At 34.5% G+C, this 27,254-nt stretch overlaps 1 protein-coding gene across 1 annotated transcript in view; it reads right to left on the bottom strand.

Moving 5' to 3' along the window:
* Positions 1-27,254, bottom strand: part of FER (FER tyrosine kinase) — a 414,063-nt gene that overhangs the window by 120,711 nt on the left and 266,098 nt on the right. Inside the window, exons 13-15 of the mRNA XM_019653135.1 lie at positions 13,167-13,223; positions 8,392-8,507; positions 5,775-5,869 (exon numbers count right to left, since the gene is read on the bottom strand). Coding sequence (XP_019508680.1) covers positions 5,775-5,869; positions 8,392-8,507; positions 13,167-13,223 — 268 coding nt within the window. The remainder of the gene's footprint in view (positions 1-5,774; positions 5,870-8,391; positions 8,508-13,166; positions 13,224-27,254) is intronic.

Below are 27,254 nucleotides of genomic sequence, written 5' to 3'. Positions count from 1 at the left end.
TCTACAGCAGCGGTTCTCAACCTTCCTAATGCCGTGACCCCTTAATACAGTTCCTCATGTTGTGGTGACCCTCAACCATAAAATTATGTTCGTTGCTACTCTATAACTGTAATTTTGCTACTGTTATGAATCGTAATGTAAATATCTTTTTGTTTTCCGATGGTCTTAGGCAACCCGTGAAAGGGTCGTTCGACCCCCAAAGGGGTCGCAACCCATAGGTTGAGAACCGCTGCTCTACAGCCTTTCATTGACAATGGATATATGTCAGATAAGGTTGAAATGAGAGAGATGGAGTGGCTAAGAGAATGGAGAAGTCATGGAGACAGAGATCTTTCCACTTTTTCAAAGGCAAACAAGTTTTTTATTTCTCTCTAATTTAAAGACTCTTTGACAGCAGTAGTTGGTTCACAGAAAAATTGAGAACATAGAGATTTCCCATATAACCCATATGCATGCCAACTTCTCCCCCCTCACAAACACTCTCACNCCAACTTCTCCCCCCTCACAAACACTCTCACACACACACACACACACACACACACACATACACACACACACACACACACACACACAGTCTCCCCCATTCTCAGCACTGGCCACTGAAATGATACATTTGTTATAATTGAGGAACCTACATGGACACATCACTACCACCCAAAGTCCACACTTTCCATTAGGATTCACTTATGGTGCTGTACATTCTATAGGTTTGGATAAATGTCAAATGACATTTATCTCCTATTGTATCACACACGGTAATTCCACTATCCTAAAGATCCTCTGCTCCGCCTCTTCGTCCCTTCCTCCTCCTTCATTCCTGGCAATCACGGAACTTTGAACTATCTCCATGGTTTCCCCTTTTCCAGAATGCCATATAATTGGGCACATACATTACATTTGTAGTCTTTTCAGATCAGCTTCTTTCACTTAGTAATATGCATTTAAATTTCCTGTATGACTTTTTATGGCTATTTCTCTTATCACTGAATAATATCCCATTATTTTGATGTACCACAGGTCGTTTATCCACTCACCTAGTACAAGACATCTTGGTTGCTTCCAAGTTTAATGAATTATGAATGAAGCTGCTATAAATATCCATGTGCAGGTTTTTGTGTGGACATGAGATTTCATCTTTTTTGGGTAAATACTAAAGAGGGTGATTCATAATGATTGTATGTTAGTGTATGTTGAGTAAGAGTGTGTTTAGTTTTATAAGAAACTGGAAAACTGTCTTCAATATACCTTGTGCTTCCTTTTCTTGTCTGCTTCATTAGCTGGGACAGGGTAATACTGAAACAGAATGGTGCAAATGGCATCCTTTCCTTGTTCCTGGATTTCGTGGGAAAGCTTCAAGTTTCCCACCATTAACTATATATATAACTATACCCATATATATAGGTAAAAAAATGTATACACATTTTAAGAAAGGAAAAAACTATTAAAATTACGCTGATGGTAACCACTTTGAGCACCTCTTGTTATTGCAGAAGTCAAACATGACATGTATTCATCTTTTGTTATCGGTATATATTATTACAATTTTAATACAGTTTCTTCCTTTCTTAAAATGTGTATACAACTTTTTGGCACTGTGTGTGTGTGTGTGTGTGTGTGTGTGTGTGTGTGTGTGTGTGTGTATTTTCATCAAGTTAAGGAAGTTTCCCCCTATAGCTCGTTTACTGATTTTTTAAATCATAAATGGGTGTTGTATTTTGTCAAATGCTTTTTTCTGCCATTGATTGATGTGACCATGTGCTTTTTCATTTTTAGCCTGTTGATGCAATTGATTACATTAAAAGATTTTAAAATGTTGAACAAACCTTGTGTACTTGAGATAAACCCCATATACTTTTCAGCTTTTTACCTTGTAGGAAATATTTTTTACAAGGGACTTGATGCTTTTTTGCTGATTTAGCTTTACAAATTCTGATGTGTTTGTTGATAAGAAAGGAAAAGGTGCATAGGACTATATTGAGAGAAAAAAAAATAGTGAGCAGGAAGAGTTTGCTACCAAGGCTTACCTTGAAAATGTCACAAAATTATGAGGCCATTATTATTATTATTATTATTTTTAGCTGAGCCATTCTGCCACCTGATGGCAGCTCAGCTCGGGCCAGGGCTCGAACTGCTGTTGCTCAGAGCTCGCACTCTTGAGCGAGCTCTTAACCAACTGAGCCACTCTGCTGGCCAATGAGGCCATTATTTTTGAACTTGTTATTCTGGTCCAATTTTCATATTTGAATGTGAGATATAACTGGTTTAGTACTAGAGATTTCAAAGCTATGTCTTTATCATGTACATTCCATACGATCCATTCATTCCACTCCTAGGTATTTTCCCTCAAGAAATGAGAGCACATGTCCATACAAAGACTTGTACATGGGTGTTCACATCAGCTTTGTTTGTAGTTGTTCCAAGAAGGAAACAATCCCAAAGTCCACCAACAGCTGAATGGATAAACTGTGGTATATTCATGTGATGTAATTCTACTCAGCAATAAAAAGGAATGAACTATTGATACATATTACAACATGATGAATCACCAAAAAATAAAAAGCGTATAGGCTGTATGACTCCATTTATATAAAATTCTGAGAAATACTAATATATAGTTTCAGAAAGATGACTGGTTGACTGGACGGGGGTAGAGAACAGCAAGAGGAAGGAACTAAATAGAAATGTGAGAAAAATTTGAGGTTAAAAGTGTTCATTACTTTGATTGTGGTGATGGTTTCACAGGTGTATATATATATGTATCAATACAATAAAGTGTACATATATAAAGTACTATCAATCACATATTATAAATCTATTTTCAAAAGGAGAAAGTGACAAATTATAATTATTAAAAATTAGATATTTTCTCAAAAATGAGAATGAAGTAAGCCTGACACTTTAAGGAAAAAAGGTGACAGCTTTTGTTACCAGTGATAAAATTCAAACATTAAAATGAAAATAAAAATTTCAGAAAACACAATTTGCAAAAAAAACTAAATAAAATAAACACATATTTGCCACCATGAACTAGATAGCTTTACTTTTCCAATGAGACTAGTGGTGACATTAATGCATGTGATCTTTTAATATTTTATAATGAAATATATCACTATTTGGAAAATCTGCATAACCTGATCATTTGATATTTTCCAAATGACAAAGCATGATGCTATGAAATTATGCATGGATAAAAGATGCATTCAAATTGCAAGATCGACCAATGGAGGTAGTGTAACAGAGTATGAAAACTTCATCGATGTGGTTTCAGGTTCCTGAATTGCAACTAGCATTCAAGAAAATTTAGCAAAATCAACTGTGGTAGGCAGAACTTAAAGATAGCCTCCCCAAGATGTCCCACCCTAGTCCCTGGAACATGTCAACATGATGGGGTATCACTCCTGTAATTATGTTCTGTCCTATGGCACAATTGCTCTCAAGATAGGGAGATGATCCAGGTGAGCCTGATCTAATTACAGACCTTCCAAAAAAGTAGTGTTCTGCTGCTCACAGAAGAAGTTACAGAAACTCAAAACACTTGAAAGATATGACATGCTGAGTCTGAAGATAAAAATGGCCTTGGGCAAAGGAATACAGAAGCTGGAAGATGCCCCCCCCCCCGCTGCCAGCAAGCAAAGGAGAACCTTAGACCATTTCTCAGCTGCAGGAACAGGATTCTGCCACTTAAAGGAGCTTGGCTGTGGATTCTTCCCCAGCGCCTCCAGAGAAGAGCTCAGCCTGACATCCTAATTTTTGGCTTTCTGGGGCCCTGAGCAGAGAACCCAGTCAGGCCTGCCTGCATTTCTAACCTACACAACTGTGAGGTAATAGATGGACACTGTTTAAAGCTGCTAGGTTGTGGTTATTTGTTATGTGGCCATAGAAAGCTAATATGTTTACAAATCAAAATGCATGTAAACTCAGACCCAACAATCCCATGGCTGAAATTTTAGCCTATTTCAAAATTATTTTTATAAGTCCAAAGATATTCACTGAGCATTGTTTGTAAAACAGTAACAAAAAACAAATAATAAAAATCAAAACAACCAAAGTATACATAAATACATATAGAGGATTGGTTAAATAATATAGATCCATAAAATGGAATACTCTGTAGCCATTACAAAGACAACATAGACGTACAGGGATGAATATAAAGCAATGAAACCATACGAGTAACTTATATTAATAAAAGAAAAGAGATCTGAAAGTGTTATGATTTTTTAATAAAGGGATTTGCATAAAATCAAGGTATCTGCAGTAAACATTTTCTTGGAAAAGAAACCAAAAAAAATTAACAATGAGCTTTAAATAGTTGAGTGGGAGGTTTTCATTTTTAATTTATACCTTTCATCACATTTTGAATTTTCTAATGAAAATTATTCTTATTCATTTAAAAAAATTATCAATAGAAGTTACTAGTCAGTGTCCAGATAAACACTTCCCTGGCTCTCGTGCAAAGCCATCTTCCGTTTTATTTAACTTGGACCTGCCATCGGGATATTGCCATTCATGGTCCCGTAATCATCCATGGTAAAACCAAAATCACTTTTCATCATTAAGCCTGCCCCTCCCACAAACTCAGGTTTCTTGGTGACATCTCTTATCAACTGGGGCTTCATTTGTACCTTTGTGAATGTTTTTTATGTATTTGTAATATTTATATATTCTATTTTAATTAAAATAGGCAACTCAATTGTTTTTAAAATTTTAGACTGTATGCTATCATTTTTTAATAACTCTATTGAAAGGCACTGTAAGAAATTAATAACAGTGTAAACCATGCAAATATACACTGTACGGCCCTAATACAGACAATGCCATCTAAGGGAGGATGAAGATGATGATGATCTAGAAATCCTGCAGCTGTATGATAGATAATACCAAGAAATATTCCCACAGCAAGCAAACCAGTGTGATAAAATGATACGAATTATTCTTAAATAATGGAAGAATTATGTAAACAGTATTTAATGGATAATCTACAATATCAAGTTCACCTAATGTATATTACAGCTAGAAATATTTTTCATATTCCTTTAAATTTCTTCTTGTAAAATGAGTAAAAAGTCATTAAAGGTAATGGCAAATTCTTTTTGGTTATTAAACACTGTATTTGTAAATCTTATAAAGATCAAAATTTACCTCTGATAATATTTTCTATGAAATGAAGGTGAACAATGAAAACAACTTAGAAATGTACTGTATCAGTTCAATTTTATCCTTGTTTGTTGGTAAAAGTTGTTAACCAACAAACCTGGAGGTGTTGAAAGGCACAAGAAATACAAGGACAAATGCCAAGATAGATAACTTTTTTCTTTGTCCACATATGAAATGAGTTCACAGTTCATAAGTGACCCAAAGCACTATGTGATTATTATATACAACCAAACAAGAGGATGTGTGGTAACATACTCAGAAAATGATATACAGTGAACTACATATAAGACAGTATTGTATCATTGTTATAAACTCTAAGTAGACTATTTTTCTAAACAGCCTTTCTCACATAAACATTATATATAACTAAATTCCATGTGTAACAGCACTGTAATAATTCATTTTTTGTTAAAGAAAAGGTTGGCTGACATTTTCTAGAAAATAGCAAAGTATTATAGACTGTAAAAATATCAAGTATATGTACAAGTTCTTTGTCATCAGGAAAATAAATGTTAAACCTTGGAAACTTTACAAGGAGAAATCAGAGACTGAACATATAAAAGTAATAAAACATGATATTAAAATGTTATCAAGGAAACCTCTAAACTAATTATTACCTGGAATCAATTCCATAATGATGTAGATAGGCTGTCTTTGTGTGCAAACTCCTATAAGTTTGACAATATTGGGATGATCATATTGCTTGAGAATTCTGAATGAGAGAAAAGGGTAAGAATAATCATTTATATAATATAGCATTAATTTATAATCATAAATAGTGTGTACAAGTAGATCACACTTTAATCAGCATAATTCAATTTTTATAACTTCAGAATGAACCCAAATTATGATAAATGGGGTGTTTATGAGTTTTGATAAATATTGGCAAAATATAGGTGCAAATGAGTCAATTATCTTTAATTCAGTTAAATATTCACTTAAAAATTATTCTCCACTCTGAAAGACTAACAGCTATACTAAATAGGAATAATTTACTTAGTCTAAAAATATAGAACTCCCTTCAAAGTATCTGGGTTTAGTCACCGCCACAAAAGCATAGCTGAAAAGTACTAGTGAATCTAAAACTGTCAGCAGCCAGGGTACCATCTTTTTGTTTTGTTTTATGTACACACTTGATTTAAAAGATATATCAATAAGAATCCAATTCGTATTGGTATATACTATAGGGTAATCATTTCATTCGACTTAGCTTAAAATCAATGCTTTTTGATGATGATAATCAATTTCAAAATAGTAAAAACTCGCAAGTTTCGAGAAAGTTGGCAAAGGTTAAATAATTGCATAACAGAGTTTCAATATAGACTTAAGCTGAAGCAGAGAAGACAGTTTAGCTGAAGTGAAATTTCAGAGTGCTATAAAAGTAGCACAGTCGAATCCATAGGACTCCAAGCATGAGTGAAAAGTGGATTAGATTCCCTCTGAGGCCTCTACCCTGATGATTTCTATTACCAAATTATCCTGACAGAGTTATAAATTCATTTAAATTTGAAAGATGCAGTTTTCTTTACTAAGAGAATAAAAAACAACTTAATTTGAAGATAAACAATTTGTTTTGTACATGTACAATTAAAATAGAGATAGCACTAACAAAAATGTTTTAGATTGAAAATATATGATTTATAAATAAAAGATAAGATGGGAAAAATTCTAGAGATGAGGGAAATATTTTGACAATAACTTTGAGCTTGCAACTTTTATGGGGAATGAAAAAGTTTTAGAATGTTTGACTTTAATCTAAAATTATCATTTCAGAGGCTGGAAACTGCTTAGTAAAGAAATTCCATAAAACAGCCAACCCGAACTCAAATAATATTAAATATCTAAATATACAATTCTGTTATCTATTAAAGGACACCTAAGACAAAAGGACACATGGACAAAATTTTCATTTTTAAGATAAAAGTTCATAATCTCATTTTAGAAAAGGAAATTAATCTATTTTGCAATAAAACAGTTCACAAATTAGAAAGCAAATATTTTTGAAAATGTTAGATATAACTTGTGACATAAGAATCTATGAATAACTATAAAACAATGAACCTATGGATTTCAATTGTGATAGCATAACTTTAAATTTATCAGAGTACTTTTTTCCAAATTGCCAATATACGTGAAAAATATTTTCAACTTTATTCTATAGATATTATTTAATAAATGCACCGAACTTTTAATCCATTGCTGTCAATATTCATTTTTAGATAAATGGAGAAATGTACTTCAAAATGCTCCATGCCCATGGAATTTAGTTATCTCACTGCCATGCCCTCTGTTCTCCCATGGCACTTTACAGAATTTTATACACTATGCCATGGTGGAGGACCACCTCTCCCCACCCCCTCACCCCCACCGCATACATCTCTTTCCTTCCCTCCATTTACCCCAACAATTTATGGATCCATGTGTCCTCCTCCTCTCCCATGCATCCATCTGTCCATCCATCCATCCATCCATCCATCCATCCATCCATCCATCCATCCATTTCTCAACCATATGTCCATCCTCACTCTGTCCAAAGCACCTTTCCATTTGTTTTGTATTTTCTTGTATACTAGATTTTTACCACTAACAGAATAGTTTTAACTACTTGCAATACAGGGGTAGCAATTTGGAACATTAAATTTTAGTTAATAAGAAAAACAAAAGAAGACAATCATTCTATAATAGAAGATTAACTGGAAAAGATACCATATGCAAATTTTGGAACAAATGCCAGACACTGAGTTAAAGAAGACATTTGAGGTTCTCAGAAAAGAAAACTAACAGATGGGAAAAAAGAATCAAGTGATAATATCTAAGTAGGGTAGGAGAGATGTAATTATATATCTAAATATATATGAGAATATATATATTTATATATAATATACAGTGATATTTTTATTATAAGGACAATCACAACATTGCATATTCCATACATATGTAGATGCATGTATGATAAAAGCAAAAAAAATTGCAATATTTTTGGACTTGAAGAATCCTCACTTACTGTTTTTTAGCATCTGGTTCTTTTGACTGTAATTGCCAAACTGACCTACAGTTTAACTTACACATTGAATCTTTCTGTTTACACATTTGTGTATGTGCTTACTTATAAGAGCTTATTTACAAGTGTTTGTTTATATTTCAGCAAATCATAATTTAAGATATCTACAAACTTACATTTTAATGACTCATTATGTTACAAACACATATTTTATATCACTGTAGAGAACTCACTTGGCTTCTTGTAAAAATTTTATTTTCAGTTCCTGAGGAAGATCTTCTTTACATGTTTTAACAGCAACAGCAGTTTTATCCTTTAATATGCCCTTATATACTTCACCAAAATTTCCCTGAAAATACAAATATAATCATTGTTTGGGGCGTAAGACATACACATAAATCACTGTAAAATAGGAAAGCATGTAATGACACATTTTGAGTTACTCAAAGTACTCTGGTTAGCATTATTCAGAGTTTTAAGTGGAAACAAAGACTTGGAATGTTGCTCTTACCAATCTTCCAACTTTAAATATACTACCCAACACACCCATGTTTGGGGGATTGAGGCTTGAGGACAATTGAAAAGGAAAATGGGGGAGGGGAGAATTGAAAGAAAACAAGATAAAAGGAGAAGCTCAAACTTATGTACCTCTGACAGTATCAATCTCACTCCACCTAGTTGGCTTTATCCCCTAAACTGTAAATTTTATTAAATTTAAAAAATTATTAATTTTTAAAGATAAGGCAGAGATTCTGTGAGGTGAGTGTTGGTATTGGGCCACACACCATGTCAGCTGGAGAAGAGTGAGAGAGTAAAAGACTAGGGGAGAGGCAATAAAACCTAGGCAGGTGGACTGTCAACTGCCATTGTTGTAGACTGTCAATCACTGGAAGATACCAAGGAAGAGGAGGTGCTCACCCAAATGCCTGAGTTACCATGCTGCACTAACTCATTTCTATTAAACATATGAACTCCTAACCTTATTCTAAAGTAAAATAAATTCTGACTTAAACTGCCTTATTTCCAGTTTGAAGTCTTTTTCTTTTTTTATAAATACAAAACAAAATATTATAGAGACGATATATAAAGCTAACTCAACAGCTATTTTTTAGTATTCCCTTATTAAAGTTTTTCAATGTATGCATATGTGTTTTTCATAATACAAGAAGTAGCTCAAGTAGGGGACTACTAATTGCAGAATTTTGGAGTTCAAAGATCAATGTAACTCTTAAACCATAGTTCAAAGTATATAAATTTTACATGTTATTAAAAATAATTTAAAATTATTAAAATGCAAAATAGTTTAAGCAGTATTTAATATTTTACTTAATTTTTAATTAAATATTTTATTTTACTTAACATTTTAAGTATACTAAATTATTTAAGGAATTAATATTATTATTATTAAATCTAATAATCAACTTTTAAATATTAGAAAACAATGGTTGATCATGCTTTCATGAAAAGTAAATGTACCATGAATTCAACAAAATACACATTCATCATAAGTTAGAAATGGAAAATCTGAGCTATAGACCCTTCCCTGTTTATCATTCTCAAGATTCACCCCCAAACCAATTATCAGATCATTTATTACTTCAGCAACAGAGCTGAGAGAAGATATTAATATACATGATTATTGCTGCTGGACCTCTATCTGAATGGTTGGAAGCACTTATAATTCAACTTGTCTAAAACTTATTTTACTCATTAGAAGACTTTTCCTTACTAAACTACCTTTCCTATTACTAGGACCATCGTTCTCTCTGCAAGCATGCAGATTTGACCTCTACAATATTATATTTGCCTTCCTCCTTGCATTTCAGAAAGGATACCCTGACTCAAAGTCTCAATTTCCTCACCTAAGATGATCTCATCATCACTTTCTCACCTCTCCAATCCATCCACCACAGCACTGCCAGATTAATCTTTCCAAGAGACAACTTTAATCATACCACTGTGTTACTCAATATCCATTCTTCAATTTCCATCACTTTCTCAGCCTCTATCTAGCTCTTCGCATTACAGCCTCCAACTGTTACATGCATCCTAAACTTAAATATTATATTTAGTGATCCCAAAATATGTGCCATGCCTTTTCTACATTGTTTTTCCTCTATGGAAAACCACCCCCCACCTACAATCTGGGAAAATGCTAACTAATCTTTATGTTCGTTTCTTATGCCCACCCTTCATGAAGATTTTCTTCATTTTCCCAAAAGTATGTACTGTTATTGAATACTTACATCCATCCCATTGCCCCTTTGTATCTTTCTATTGGTTTCTGCACTGTATAAAAGGTTTTAACATATACTAGGCATCTGAAAAACTGAAACATTCATTCAACAATCACTACTCAAAGAACTTCCACTCTATTAACAGTGGTCAAAGGGGGAATCTGCAAACACTGAGAAAAAGATTGTGCTTGCCAGAACACCTCTTTGGGACAGTCGGTTGGTTCAACCTTAAAAAAATATCCAGAACTCACTACTTCTCACCACCTTCAATGCCACCAGCCTGATCCAGCAACCATCATCTTTTAGTTAGCTAAGTGCAATTGCTTCCTAACCTTTTAACTTGTCAGCCTAGTCTCAACACAGTAGCCAAAGTGACCTTTTTGAAAAGTAAAATCATGCCACTCCTCCACTCAAAAACATCCACCATTTTAACTTCTCATACATAATCAAAGCCAAAGTAATTACAATGGCCTACAAAGCACTGCATGACCTACCTCCTCGCCACCTCACTGCCTTCCTATCCTATCATAGTCCTCCATGGCTACTCGGTTACAGCCAGTCTGCCTTGCTGCTCTTGAATTAAAATTTACACTGGTTACTCCTTCTGCCTAGAACTCTATTCCTCAGATGTTCAGATGGCTAAATCCTGCCTCCTCAAGTTTTTATTCGAAAAGTAACAATTTCAATGGGGCTTACCCAGATTTCCCTGTTAAAAATTGCAACTCAGACCAATAGGACTCCTAAACTCTCTATATTTTTTACAGAACTTAGCACCCTTTAACATCATAAAATTTACTCTATATGTTTATTGTTTATCTGTATTCCCATTAGATAGAATCTAAGCTCCAAAAGGGTACAGATATTTGTCTGTTCACTGATCTATCCCTACTGCCTAGAAGAATCCCTGGCATAGCAGGAATTCAACAAATATTTGGGAATTGAATAACAAGTATATATCAAGTATAATAAACTAAGAATATAGTGCTCAATAAAAAAGTTAGAATCCCTGTCTCAGCCTTATATTACTACTAAACTCCAAAGTTTGTAGTGTATAAACTATGATTAATTCTCTTTTACTCATGCATTCTCAAGCAGTACACTGTAAATATTTATTCAGAATAGGTAGTGAAAATATTAAATGACAAATCATTTTCTACTCAAAAATATTAGCTGAAGTTAAGCTACACCATTGTCTTTAAAGTTCCAGTATTTTATTAAAAATGATTACATTTATTGAAACTGATTATCATGCCACTGCCTTGTCATTGAGAAAATATTCTTTGAAATAGTCTTACTAAGAAGATAGAGGCTAAAATTCCTCCTGATATACCATATTTCACATATTAAACTAAACAAAAATAACTGAAATATTTTGCTTTAGCTGAAAATATTTTCTCCTGAGTACTAAAAAAAAAATCTGTTCTTCTCAACACATTCTATTTCAGTAAGTGGTTTAATTTTACAATTTATTATTTAATTGTATTTTCATGGAAATTTATTTAATCTCTTTGCAATAATTTTTGATCCAATCCATGCTGAGTTACTGACTTAAACAAGAAAGAATATTTCCTTAAGAATGATGAGCACATCACAGAAGAAATAAACACATCAGCTACTACTTTTAGCTTGAAATTCTTTAGAATTTACTTACTAAATAAGTATTTGCAGTCAATAGAAACTACTTTCCAACAGCAATTTCATGCTTCCATTTGGAAAAGATATTTTAAAATATTAATAAGAATCCTGCAAAGTAGATTATTTCAACAGTGATTTACTTTCTTAAAATACATCAGAGCTAAAAAAAAATAGGGGGAAATTTATCAATTCACGATGTTTACATTTGAAACAAAGATCTATATAATAATTTTTATGAAAAATGCTGAGCCTTAAGTCTAGTACTGACCACTCAGAAATGTACGAATGATAGTTTTCCAAAATACCTGGATTTTGTACTATCTTTCATATTATGTTATAAAACTAAACTCAATTCAAACTTTTAAATAGAAACATCACTAAATAAGTCATTTAAAAAGGAGTTAATATTTACCAATTGGAACTCAATTATAAATAAACAATAAATTTGCAAATAGTCCATTTGATTAATAATTATCAAATATCTGGCATTATTGTTAGACATAATATATTTTCATATGGCCTATGAATTGGAAGAAACTTCCAACAAGATTAGAAGAGAACTTCAGCATATATAGCTGCCTTCTCTGATTACTAATAGAACTCCAAAATTAATATTTATACTGAAACATGTGTCTTGTCCACATAATTTTTAGATGAAGCAATGTCTAATGTTGTTACATACTATGATTCTATACACAATCCTGAAATCCCAAAGGGCAGTATTTCACCTTTTCTGAACTATCATGTATAACCAGAAACAAATGGAACAAGATTATAAGGTGTTTATTTAAACTTTTATCATTTCACAACTTCTTTTCAAATCTCAGGTCACTAGTATTAGCTTTCTACAACTGTAATAAAATCACTATGGCTTTTAATCCTTCCAGAGGAAAACACACCTATACTATTTTTAAAAGTTAAAGATCATCCTTAAACCTTTCATAGATTTCAACACATCTATTTCAGTGAACATTACAGTATTTATAACAGATGTGGTATTGCATTCTTCTCGGTTAATGTGGGAATGTGCCTTGCTGTGTGCTGAAATATAAGAAGGCTTTGAAGAAAATGAAGAATCTGCAGAGTTCACTATCACTATGAAGACTTTTGGTTATTTAGCTCAGTTGATTACATACCTTGCCCAGTAATTCTCCCAATGTGACATCTTCATGATTGAGAACCCATTTTTTATCCTATGGCAAAGAAAAAGAACAGTTTTTTAGCCCAAGCAAAAGTACATAACCTGTAAGATGCATTTTAAGGAAGTGGGAAATAGACCTAAGGGGATATTTCATTCAGACCATTCAATCTACAGCACACTAAGAAGTTGTAACCTCAACAAGCTATAAAACCGATTTAAGAAATGTTACTACACAATAGGATTTTAAAATCTACATTACAGCAAACTTCTATCAGAAATCTTAGCCTTCCAAATGACAGTGTCCCTGTAACTAGAACACAGCATGTACTTTTCTTTCCCCACAAAACTTACTATTTGTCATTTCAAAAAAGTTGGGGTCATAAGTACATGAGAGAATTTCATTCTGCAATACAAAATTTCCAATACTCCCTTGATCATAGAGAATTCTTTTTCTATCCAAACCACATTACTAACAGCGAATATTTCCACAAATCAACTAGCCATGAGTGATAGCTGTTTATGACACTGGATATAGCCCCATATCTTTCTAAATAATTTCCTGTAGTATAATAAAGCAATGAAACTCGGGTACACAAGACCAGTGATGCAAACATGACATTATAAAAGAACATCTTAGTATCTGATCTCAGAAACTGATTACTACTTAGGGAGTAGTTTTATCATCTAAAAATCTCAGCTATTAAATGACATAATACCAAAATGTTAGAAAGGCATAGAGTTTTTTTTGTTGGGTTTTTTTTGGTTTGTTTTGGTTTTTTTTTTTTTTTAATGAAGGAGAAAGGAATGTAGCAAGGGAGAAACAGAGTGGGGAAAAAAGAAAGGGAAGGAAGGAAAAACAGGGGGATGGGGGAAGACAAAGAAAATTCTAGAGTGATATTTTATTCAGGATTGGACTTTTTGTTAATGTTAAAATGTATTGTTCCTCTATAACACAGATTGAAATGTAATTATGATCTACAGAATGAGTTATAACATCTGAAAGTAAAAAGCCACCCTAACAATGGCTTCAAGTGTCCTGGACAGCCATTTGAAGCACTTAACCTTCGGAAACACCATTTGACAAACACTCAACCACCACCCTTGGACAGATCAATAAAGGGAACAACACTGACTTTAAAAATAACAGTTCACATGTATAGTCTTTCAATCTAAATACGAAGTTAGAGCTATAAAGGACCTAGAAGAAAACACAAGGAATATCTTCACAACCAAGTGAGTAAGTAAAGATTTTAGGCAGGACACAAAAAACACTACCTATAAAAGAAACAAACGTTTGGAATTCATCAAAATTAAAAACACTTGTTCTTCCAAAAGCATCACTTTTAAAAAGTAAAAGGCAAACTACAATCTGGGATGACATCTTTGCAAAGTATACCTGATAAATAATTTGTATGTGGAACATGTAGAGAACTCATAAATCAGTAAAATGAGAAACAACCCAATTTTAAGAAATTGGGAAAAAAGTTAACAAAAGATGGATGAATACACAATAAGAACAATAGACAAAAGATGTTTAACATCATTAGTCTTCAGTGACATATAAATATAAACCATAGTAAGATGCCGCTTCACATGTATTAGAATACTAAAATTGAAAAGATTAACAATACCATGAGATAGCAAAGATGTGGAAAAACAATCCTCATGCATTGTTAGTGAGGATGAAAAATGGTACAAGCTATCTTGGAAGACAATTTGGCAGTTTCTTATAAACTGAAATATACATCTACTTTATGATTCAGAAATTATACCTCTAGGTATTAACCGAAGAGAAATGAAAACATATATCCACAGAAAGACATTAATAAATGTTAAATGTTTAAGGCAGCTCTATTTATAATAGCCAAACACTAGAAACAATATCAATGTCCAGCAAAAGGAGAACTGATAAACAAATTTTGGTATATTCAGATAATTATTATTCAGCAATAAATAGGGATGTACTAAAAATATGTGCAACAACAGAACATTTGCAAAACATTTTGCAGAGCACTGTTTGCCTGAGGCAGGGGTTGGGGAAGATTGACAACAAAAGGGAAAGAATGAACTTTGGGAGGTTATGGAAATGTTCAATTTCTTGATAGTTCATTGAACTATACATTTAAAATCTGTGCATTTTATTGTATGTAAACTATATATTCATAAAGTTGATCTTTTTAAAAATAAAAACTAAAATTAAAAAAGTATAAAAAATGTTACTTTCCACTTCAGCAGTACTAGGAGTGTAATTTCCCCTCCATATATATTATCAAAAGCTATTCCTCAAAGAATGTAATCTGGCAGGCAGGAGAGTTATTATTTTAAAGTTGCAAAACTGATTTGTTGAGAGCTATTCTACTTCAGACATGGTAAAATAGGTGGATCAAACCAACTCTCCCACTGTAAACCACTGAAATGCTAGAAGAAATGCAGAAACAAAAACAAACTTCTGTTTCAGAGGACTGGAGAGCTCTAAAATAGTAAAGAATAAAAATTTATGTTATGAAAAGTAGCTAAGTCAAGTCTATTTGAGTTTCTTTTACCGTGAGTGCATCTGCTATTTGTGAAAGCAGCATCCAACAGGTTAAATGAAACTGGCCTTTATAAAATACCCCAGTCTTTAACAAGGACCGTAAAGGCAACCTGGAAAGGAAGGGAATTAAAACCTACCATCTAATCATCTCCATCACTGATGGGACTAAATCAGAGATCGGCAAACCAAGCTGTAGGCCAAACGAACGGGCTCATTGCATCTCTTTGCATCGCCCATGATCTATTTTTTTTTCTTTTTTAAATGGTTAAAAAAAGGAGAAAAATTTGTGACATATGAAAATTATATGAAATCCAAATTTCAGTGTTCACAAACTACAGGTCAATCATATTCAATGTAAACTATGGAGAGAAAAAAATGAACAGTACCAAGGATCTGTGGGACAGTACCAAGAGGTCTAACATTCATATCAAAGTCACATAAGAATACAAAAAGGACTACAATTCTGAAAATATTTGAACAAATACTGGCCAAAAACTCCCTAAATTTGGTAAAAGATATAGACCTACAGATTCAACAAACTTAACCAACCCCAAAAAGGAAAAGCTCAAAAAAATCAATGCCTACACGCAACATAACCACATTCGTTAAAACCAAACACAAAGAAAAAATACTTAAAGCAGCTACAGGAAATGCCCTGTATTAAGAGGGGAGCAACTATCAGAATGACTGGAGATTTATCATCAGAAACCATGGAGGCCAAGAAGAAGTACAACATTTTTTTAAGTATTAAAAGAAAAATGTCCAATCCAGGTTTTTATGTCCAGAAAAATATCTTTTGGGAATGAAGGTTAAATATATCCCGAGATAAAAGAAAACTAAGAAATTAGTTACCTGTTGACTTACTCTTAAAAAAAATTGCTAAAGGAAGTTCTTTAGCCAGAAGGAAACTTGGGATATCACGAATCAAAGAATAATAAAAATGGTAAATACTTAAGTAAATGTAACAATTTGTCTTTTCTTGAGTTCTTTAAAGTGTGCTCAACAAGTAGAAAATTATAACATTTTCTGATGAGTTTTTCCACTGATGTAGATGTAATACACAATGAAGAGGTGAAGGTATGCAGATCCTTACAGTGATAAAGGTCCTGCGTTCTACTTGAAGTGTTACAGTAGTGATTCTTTATAAACTGTGAATAGTTAAATATGCTTTTGGTAATTCCTAGAGCAACCCCTAAAAACATAAATAGTATAAAACTATATATAATCAAAAATACAAAAAACAAAATTAATGGGATAGTAAAAAGTGTTCAAATAACCCAATAGAAGGTATGACATGAGAAAGAGAAACAAAAAACAAAGAGAACAGAAAATTAAATGATATCCCTAAATCCAAACATATCAGTAATTACATTAAATATAAATTGTCTGAAACACCATTTAAAAGATTGTAAGAAGGAATTTTAAAATGAGTCAACTATATGCTGTCTAAAGGAACTCACTTATAAAAAGTAAAAGGATGGAAACAGATGTAAAATATAAACATAAATCACATGAAAGCTGGGCCAACTGTAGAAATGTCAGACAAAGTAGACTACAGCGTAAAGAAAATGACATGTAGATAAACAGAAAAATCACATGGTGATAAAAGTGTCAATTCATCAAGAAAATATAATTATCTTAAAAGTCTACACTTCAACCACAGACACTTCAAAATGAAGAAAACGTCGACAGAATGAAAGGAGGAAGACAATTTCACAATTATAATTGGCGACTTCAACACTCCTCTCTCAGTAATATGTAGCAGTAAAGAGAAAATCAAGAATATAAAATAACTGAATAACGCCAATCAAGTGGATCAAATTGACATTTATAATAAAATTCTACTCAACAACAGAAAAACCCTCTTTTAAGTGCACAGGGAAAATTTACCAAACTAAACCATATCATAAGCCTGAGTCATAAAACAAACCCTGACAAATGTAAAAGAAAAGAGATCATGCAAGGTATGCTCTCTGATAACAAAATTAAACGAGGAATCAATAATGAAGTTAACAGGACAATTCTCAAATACTTGCAAATTAAACAATACACTTTTAAATGATCCATGGATAAAAGAAAATGTCTTAAGAGATTAAAAAAAATTTTGAACTGAGCAAAAATGAAAATACAATAAATCAAAATTTTCAGGATATAGCTAATGTAGTGCTTAGAGAGAAATTTATAGCATGTCTAATTAGAGAACAAGAAAGGTCTTGAGTCAATAATGTAAACTTCTACCTTAAGAGTCTAAGAAAAGAAGAGCAAAATCATCCCACAACCAGCTGAACAAAGTAATAATAAGGGCAGAAGTAAATAAAATTGAAAATTCAAAAACAAGAGAAATAAAAGTGAGATTTCTAGCTGGAATGGAAACATGCTATCTTCATCTCTGGGGATGCTGGGATCTGATTTTTGGCTCTTGGACAAGATAAAGACAGATTTATGATTTATGACTTTACTGATTAAGGTCTGAAACTCCGATCTCAGGGTGAGTTAGTTTCTTTACTGATGGTTTGCAACTGACCTAATTGGTTTGACAAACTTAGCTTGAGTAGATATGAACCGGGACATACAAGGTATGCTGGGAGTTTCTCCCTTAAACTCTCAAAACCAAGATTACTCTTACAGACCTGGTGGATCAAACCCAGACCCAGCTTGGTTGGGGTGTGTACAAATTAGGACCCTTGAAGAGGTTGTGTCTGGGATGCCTCAGGTCCTCTATGCTTGTCTCTTTGCTTTTAAATAAATGTGTTCTGCAAGTATATTCAATGAAGTTTAGTGATCCTTTCAAATATCTAAACCAGGGCAATTTTTATAGTTGGCTACTGGGATAGGATATTACAAGAGGCCTTGACTCTGTAATTTAAATAATGGCTAATGAGTTAATTGGAAGATGAGGGGTGTTATTGTCAGGGTGGGGTTTGGGACTCGAACTGCCGGAGTGGGTGCTACCTAGAGGTCACTAACAGTCTGAGGTCACAAAAATAACCTTTCCACTGATAGGCAGAAATGCACACTAGTAGATACAGGGACAGGGGACATAACTCAATGAAAACAAGAAAAAGAACTGAAATTGAGGGTTAGTCAGTCAAGAATAAGGTTGCAGAAGAGAAGCAGCCTAGAACCTCAGAATTAAGATTTGTAACTCAGTCTGTAAGAGGGAGGGATAAAATGTCCCAAGGGGAACTCAGGGGCAATTTGCTTTGATTGGAATTTGATAGCTGCAGTTTTGGTAGAAATGTGGATAGAGGGACAAACTCCAATCTGTTAAATTGGATAAAGGGCAGTGGTACTTAACACATACCCTGAAAAGACAACTACCCAGCTTCACCCTTAGATAACAAAAGAAATACTACCACTGAGGCTCCCGAGCACCTGAGAAAGGCAAGCAGCTTTAGATATATAAGAATACTAAATCTTCACCTCTGACCCACAAGTTGATGTGGTAATAAAAGGAGCGCCAATACTTTAAATGGCTTTTTCCTTGGGGGAACAAAAAAATAAAACACGTAGAGATTACATCAGAAGACAACTCAAAAGTCAGTTAGGAAACGGGGACATAAAGTAACATTGAGTTTGGAAAATGGAGAGTTGCTGGAGGAGCCTGGGTCCCTGACTTTCCATTCTCTTGACTGACCTCTTCTTTTCTCCCCTTCACTCTGAAGAAAAGGAATGTCACCCTTCGGAGGGTGGCCACAAAGAGCTGGACTCACTCCCTACAGCTGTCCCAGAGCTGGGACCTCCTAGAGTGATTAAACCACATCTTTCTTGTTTTGATCTTTGCTCTGTTTCCTGTAAAGGGGCAAGGAGGTTTGTGCATTCTTCTTGAATCTGGAGAAGGAACAGAGGAATGGAGGCAGGCTGACTTTTAGTTGCTTCCAAGAAACGGGAATAGGAGCTTCTCCCTGGCTTCACAGATTCACTAGTATTTAACAAAAATAAAGGTTTTACTAAAGAATAAATCATCAATAGGAATAAAACAGAGACAAAAATAAAAGATGCACTAAAACAGGCATGAATAGAGTTGACAGTTTAATGGTTCATCTGCTTGCTATGATTTGTGACCACATAAGAAGACCCACAAACCCGTGTTCAAACTCTAATGATTAAATGTGCCCAATGCTGAAACTACAGACTTGATTTAGGCTCCTTATGTTAATTCATGAATATCAATATGTCATTATGGTAAAAAATATATATATTCCCCTCATTTATCAATTATCTCTCAAAATGAGAAAACATTTGGAAACATCAAGTTATTTGGTCTAAAATGACTTCTTATTTTTAAAGGGGGGGAAGGAGGGCAACTCCCAAAACTATGCATTTCTGTGTTTGTTTGTTTTTTCAACTAATCTGAATAATTTTTAGAGTTGCTTCAGAGCAGATTTAAAGTCTGCCCATTCACAGGAAAAGGCACGTATTTTCACTTGTCTGAAATCCAAACTTTTGTAAAGCACAGCTAGGAACACATTTTTAACATGTTTCCAGATATACTTGCTTCTTGAATCTTAGAAAAACTTCCATTAGATTAGCAGGAAATGCATTAATATCTCCATTTTGCAGATGTGAAAACGGAGGCTTTGAAAAGGTAAAATCTTTTCCATGGTCACAGAGGTACTATGTGACAGAGTTGGGAATAAGATCCTTAATCTTCTGTCCCTTAGCCCAGTGTTCCAACATATTCTGCTTTGCCTTTACTGTGCTGAGACCAGTAAAAGAACACTGAATTTTAAATACAACTGACGGCAATAATTTTCTGAGTTTAAATTATATACGTAAATGAACCATGTCAGGTAATTGAAAAGAAGGATCAAATGTCTATAACCTGAACAAATGCTATGCATTTTTTAAAACTATTTCAGGTTTCCAGAGTCTTTTTTTCTTAATTTTTTCTTATCTTTTTCAAAGTCTTTCAACAACTGAAGTTGCGTTTTTGTCTATGTCCCCTAGTGAGCCTGCTCAAGGACTGATGGTGCATCCATTTTTTTCTTAGATATTAATGTATGATATATGATACATGAGTGTTATGTTTCCAGAGAGCCAATGCATGCCAAACTGTAGAACTACACTAGAGGTGAAGAATTTCATATAAAGCCTTATTTAGATCTATGACTGTTATATCTAATATAAAATGGATTCCAAAATGACTTTTTGGTTGAATTATAGAATTGAAGGTCAATGAAGCAGCTCGGAGAATTGAAACATCTTGAGCTAAGAACATATGGGCCTGAGGCAATCAGACTAGCAGACATGGGGTTTCTGCCTAAACCACACCTTGCATCTTTAGTAATACAACTCCTCCCAACCATCTCTATGGCAATAAGATTGATTCCAGCTTGCTCACATCCCAGAAATTCAACCTATTTGCTAACTGCATTACATGTAGCTGTCCAAGTCCCAATTTAGGAGCCTCTATTGGGAGTGCAGATTGTTTCTATGGGTAGTTTTAAGTATAATTTTCAAACATGGTTGTCATGACAACATTTCTCACTCAAGGCTTTAGGATATGTCAAGTTCATTTGTATTCTGTTCCTGAAAATCTTGTGGCCTCCATAATTGGGTTAGAAAATACTGCCGAGTCCAAATTACCCATTAAATGTAGGAAGAAATTTGTTTAAATTTCAAAGGTAGCACCAGTTATACCTACTTAAATAAAGAAGAGGAGCAAGTGGCAATTCTAATTTAAAAGTAAAGCTAAACAATGAGAAATATTTAATGTAATTAATAGGAAAACAGTACATTTCTAAAAAGAAAAATGTGGGAGGACATAGATGTTCCCAAGTGATTATTTAGAAAGCTTTTATTGAACTTTTATATAATACAGCCCAGTTTTCTGAGGGAAGTTTTTATATTTGCGATGTTTAGGGGTTGTTTTGTTTTGTTTGGTATTTTTATGGGCAACTTTATTGAAAGTTGTCTTTGTGATAAATCTCAGTGGTATGATAAGTAGATGATGCAGACACTACAGAGCTAATGTTAGCTTGATTTCTTTTTTTTTACAACTTAAATATCGGACCTTAAGTAATTAAGATTGTTATTAGTCAAAATTGTGGGTCAAGCATAAAATTTACATAACAACCAAACAATCGTAATAACACAGTAAATAATCAACTAAAAGTCTCTCAAATGTTTCAAATCTGCTTCATAATGATTAAAAAAATAAACCATGGTAATCTTCATGAATGAGCTTAACATGATAATGAACTTTAGGAACTTAGAACTGATAATAAGCAGAAACTGCATAATTACTTTAATGATATGTCTTTAGTGTTGCATTAAAGAAATCAATAAATCACTGAATTAATAGTGACTATAAGAGACTAGAATGCAAAAAATAAAAGTATAAAAGTATTGTTTTCTACAGGCTACTTCTTGTCTTTATTAGTCATTTGCACTTTTGCAGCATCAAATATTTGTATCAAAATTCCTCTGAACCTGAGAGCAAAAATGCTGTTCAACCGTATGGGTAACATGGTCCCAGTACTTTTGGAGTGAAGATAACTAAGTCAAAGAATTCTTTGACTAAAATGACAAAGTTATTGATGATTATGTCATGATATAAGACAGTACTAATAAAAATGCCAAGGAATAAATTTTAGAGATATTTATGAGACAGAAAATAGGCACTTTTATTGGAAGATGTAGGCTAAAGATAAAGAATTTGGTGGCCACATAAGTCCAAGAAATCACAATGTACCTTCTAATACCCACCTAACTAAACAGATTTAGTCTTATAAGTTGATTTGTGAGTGAGATTGGGGAGCGGAGGGAATGCCTTCCTGGGGAGCTGGCTGGGGCTATTGAATCTGGTTCTCATGACTTGTAGACGTGAAGGTGCTTCTGGCCATTTCTTAGTTTGTGGTCTCCCAGAAACAGGCCCTGAAAGGTTCCAACAGTATGAGCACAGCACTGACAGCATCTGCTGCCACTCCTTTCTCTTCCCAAAGACTTAGAATCCTAAAGAACCTCTCTCCTCCAGACCTTCCTGCTCCTCTTGTCCTTACCAAATCCTGTCTTTACCAGAGTACAAATCTATCTGACATTGCCTCTTTCTATCTTCACCCCAAGCCCCACACATACATTTTTGTAAGCAGAGTCTGAAATACTCAACTGAATGTAGGAAGAAGTTTGTTTAAATTGCAACGCTAACACCAGTTATGCCTCTTTTAATAAAGATAAGAAGCAATGAGCAATTCTAATTTAACAGCTAGGCAAACTAAACAATAACTAGATGACTTAGGCAAGCTAAACAAATATATAATATAGCTTACAGATACTAACATTTGTGTTTTTAATCAGAATTTAGTTAATGTTTAGTGTGAGTGTTTTTTTACTGACCTCATCCTGAACCTCTTATGTGATATTTTGTAGTATATACCTGTGAGGTTTGTGACATATAACATGCAACTGGAATTTACCCTCATTAAGAGAGATGGTGTTTCATCCCTTGGAAGGAGCAAATACTCCAATGTGCTCTAGCAGCAATACCCAATACCCATCCATATTCATCAACTAAGACTAGTACTACTATCATAAAATGGCTTTCAATTTTTTTTCAAAAATCCATGAGAATACACTGGGTGTCTTTCTCAATAAATGACTGAAGTAAAAATAATAATGACAATGCTATTTCAATCTCTCATAAAAAATAATAATAAAAAAAATAAAAAAAAAACAACATGGGGCCGGCCCAGTGGCGCGATGGTTAAGAACTCGCTTGGGATGCCAGAGGGCCCCGGTTCAGATCCCACATATGAGGGCCAGTGACACTGCCCTCTACAGCTAAGATGCTGAACAACAGCTCAACCTGGAGCTGGGCTGCCGTGAGTTGCTGGCGACGGCATGGGCTGCAGTCCCTGTGGCAGTGGGTTGCCATGGGCTACCGTATGTAGCCAGCAGCCAGCGTGAGCGGCCAGCAGCCACAGTGAGCAGCCGTCCAGAAGCCAGCGACTGATCTGCCTCACCCGGGAAGAGCGCAATGATGGTGCCAACTTGTGCCAGTGAAGCAACGTCCTCCACAACTAGACTGAAGAACAAAACTACAGCAACTTGTCTGTTCCCCTTCCCCCAATTCCCCAGCACTGTTCCCATCCCCCCAATACCCCAATAAAAAAAATCTAAAAAAAAAAAAAAACAACATGAAATTGTTTAAATACTCAAGACACTTAAAAGTTGCCTATAAAGTGAAATTTAGCAAATATTCTCATTAATTCCATTTTCTTAGGAATGATGTAGTTTTATAGTATCTTGAAGCCAAATTGTATATGTGTAAAAGTGATAAATCTTTATAAAACATACTTTCAGGAAAAGTGGTAATTATATAAGAAATTATGAATTTTTATTCAAAATCAGTTATAAGAAATGAATTCAATTAGCCAGGGTTCTTTTTCATGTTTTATGTCCACATTTCAAAGTAAAGAGAAGAATGAAAATAGAGCAACAGAAATTAGAGGGGCCCTTAACAGTTAGTCCAATCTTAGCTCAATGTTCTAGAGCAGAACTCCATGAAAATTCTATTTGCTAATTCAAACCTTGTCTTTTATTTCTCAGAAAAACTTCTGACTTTCAGAAATTAACTAGTAAATATGGACAAAAGCTAAAAGAGATGCTGAAACATAAAGAAGCAGTATTGATTAAAATGCTTCACAAAGTAAATTAAACAGAAAGCATTTTCTGCAACAACTGAGGTTAAAATTCATAACTAAGCCATTACGTAATTTTCCAAATTAGCTCCTTATACTAGAGTGAATTTTTAACTGTCAATCTTCCTTACAATGAAACATATCGCAATGAATATTATCATAGAGACAGCATATTTAACTCAGAAATTGGTGTAATAGAAACCTGAAAGCTTATTCAATATATTGCAGTTATTATAACTTACAACTTCAAGCTCCATCCATTTTAGCCCCAGACTTGTAAGTAAAATTAACTAACTTGAGATTTGTCTTTTTTCTTTTTCTTTATTGAAAAGGATGCAGAGGAGAAATAGTGAAGAGAAGAGTGAAAACTAGAAATAAGCACCTGAGACATTGTTTAAACCTAGCCTGTTACTACCATAACAATAGGACAATAAAATGTAATTACACTCTTTCGGAAGGAGGCAGGCCTCCCTCAAGAGAGCTGGGCTAGTTCATGTTATATACATAAATAGTCTCTTTGATTATAGAGAGCACATTAGGAAAGATTTTTTCCTGGACTCACTTTGAGGCACAATACAATACATAAAAAAATACAAACCAATGTTGAATATACCAGGCTATGCCAACTTATTAAAAGAAAGCCAAAACAGTGAAATAGCATTTGGGGCAAAGAATGGAAGCTGAGAGATGCTCAAAGCCTAGCTCCAAATATATCCTACTGTATACATATATGTACTGAACTGTACTCCAAATTCAAAGATATGTAAATTCAAAGACAAGTTAAACATAGTCCCTATTCTCAAGGGCTTTAATGTAAGCATATGAAGAGTAAAGAGACTAAGTGAACAATATAGAACAGGGACACTGAGCTCCATGTGGTTGGCATTATGAAGATGGTTAAAAAGGCTTCACAGAAGGGGTAGGAAGGGTTCCCAAATCTCTCAGAACAACGTTCCCTTAACAAGCTACCAAACCAAATAAAATCATCAAGTTCTTGCTTTAGGCGGTCAGAAGTCACATCTAGGGCTGGCCGAGTGGCACATTGGTTAAGAGTTGGCTTGGGATGCCAGATCTGAGCAGCAGAGCCCCGGTTCCGATCCCACATTAGGGCCAGTGATGCCGCGCCCTCTATAGCTAAGATGGTGAACAACAGCTCAACCTGGATCTGGGCTGCCGTGAGTCACCGGCGACAGCATAGGCTGCAGTGGGGCAGCGGGCATGCACTTTTGTGAGCTGCCATGAGCGGCCGTCCAATGGCCGGTGAGTGACTGCCTCACCCGGGAAGAGCGCAATGATCACAATACCAACATGGGCCAGTGAAGCGACGACCTCTATAACTAGACTGAAGAACAAAAGGACAGCAACTTGTCTGTTCCCCTTCCCTGATTCCCCAACGCTGTTCCCCTCCAACTCCCCAATAAAAAAGTCTTTAAAAAAAGCAGTCACATCTAGTGTCTGTGAAAAGAAAATATCTATGCGTTCCCCAGGGCCCCTGAAAAGAAAAGATAAAGTTTTGGGTGGAAAAATGAGGCATGGGGGAACATGAACCTGTACACAAGTGGAGGATAGGGGTTGGCAGGAACACCTGTGTTTCTTTTACCTATGGTTGGTGATTGTCACCATTCCACCAATAGCAGCTTTCTTCTCCCAAACCTTTTCTTGAACTAGACGGTTTGTTTTTCTAGTTCATTCTCAGCAAACTTTCTCCCAGGTTACCATGCAGCAGTCTTGGCCATTGTACATAGTAGCTACCACTTCTGTGGAACTCAATGTCACAACTACACTAGACAGGAAGAGGTGAAAGGCCAGGGGGAAATACAGTCCTGGAGTTTTTAAGATAGACGTCTCAAGGCATAAGGTCTATTTCATTAGAGTCTTGCTCAATGGTACCTACACATTATGCATTATAGATAAATTTAAGAATCGAAACATCATTGCTAGCATTGCTTCTCTAGGAAAGTACATCTCCAAAAATAAATTAAAAACAAACATTTAGAGTACACACTGTTCAAAATGTTTTTTAATAGTGAGTAATAAAACAAAGAGTTCAGAGGAAAAATAAGTCCTATTGTGCTAGAGAAGTCAGAAAAGGCCTCAAAAAAAGGTAGAATTTGAGATAAGCCTTAAACATGGATATAATTCTGATATTAAAAGAAGAAATAACTTCAGCAAAGGCTGAACTTCAGAAAGAAATGGGAATCTTCCAGGTGGAGTGAATATACCAATACGGAGGAAGCAAAGAGACATTAGTGGTGAACACTGTTGGGTGAACAATTAAATATGTACTTTCCAATCAAACCAAGGAGTGCTTTAAATGCCAAACAATCTAGTATTTACTTAATCTGATAACCAGGGGTTGCTAAGATCGTTGTATTGTGTAACCCGTTATGTTTTTTAATTGTGATCATTTGCTGTACAATACCAATATGTAATACATATTATATAGCACCCTCAGAAAGAAAATTAAAATGATGCGGTCACTTGACAAATTGGTGTTAACACAGTTTTCCCCGCTCCTTTCCACTAAGTACACCCATAAACCATGGAAACAATGCCAGAAAAACCAAAGAACTCTGAAAGGTGGTTAGAGGAAGGCAAACTGCTCTGGAAACCCAGGAATGGGAGAACCACAGTGCTAGGAGGTCTCGTGTCCCCTTCACACAACAGAAGGAGGCCTGACTCTCAAGTAGCAACAGGAAGCAGCCCAGGTAGGTCCCTCCTTCTCCTGGATCAAATGGTAGTCCTCCCCAGCCCCCGATGAACCCCATGCCATTTTTTCTTTTTTTTTTTATTGTTAGTTTCAGGTGTACAGCACAATGCAATAGTTACCCTTTTCACCCTCACCAGGTAACAACCCCCCTCCCCCCATCTATTGCCCTCCCACCCCCGATATCATGCTTATCTATTA

Source organism: Hipposideros armiger, unplaced genomic scaffold, assembly GCF_001890085.2.
Source record: "Hipposideros armiger isolate ML-2016 unplaced genomic scaffold, ASM189008v1 scaffold_196, whole genome shotgun sequence".
Lineage (NCBI taxonomy): Eukaryota > Metazoa > Chordata > Mammalia > Chiroptera > Hipposideridae > Hipposideros > Hipposideros armiger.
The sequence above is the reverse complement of the archived record's forward strand: the minus strand, read 5'-3'. Positions and strand labels throughout refer to the sequence as shown.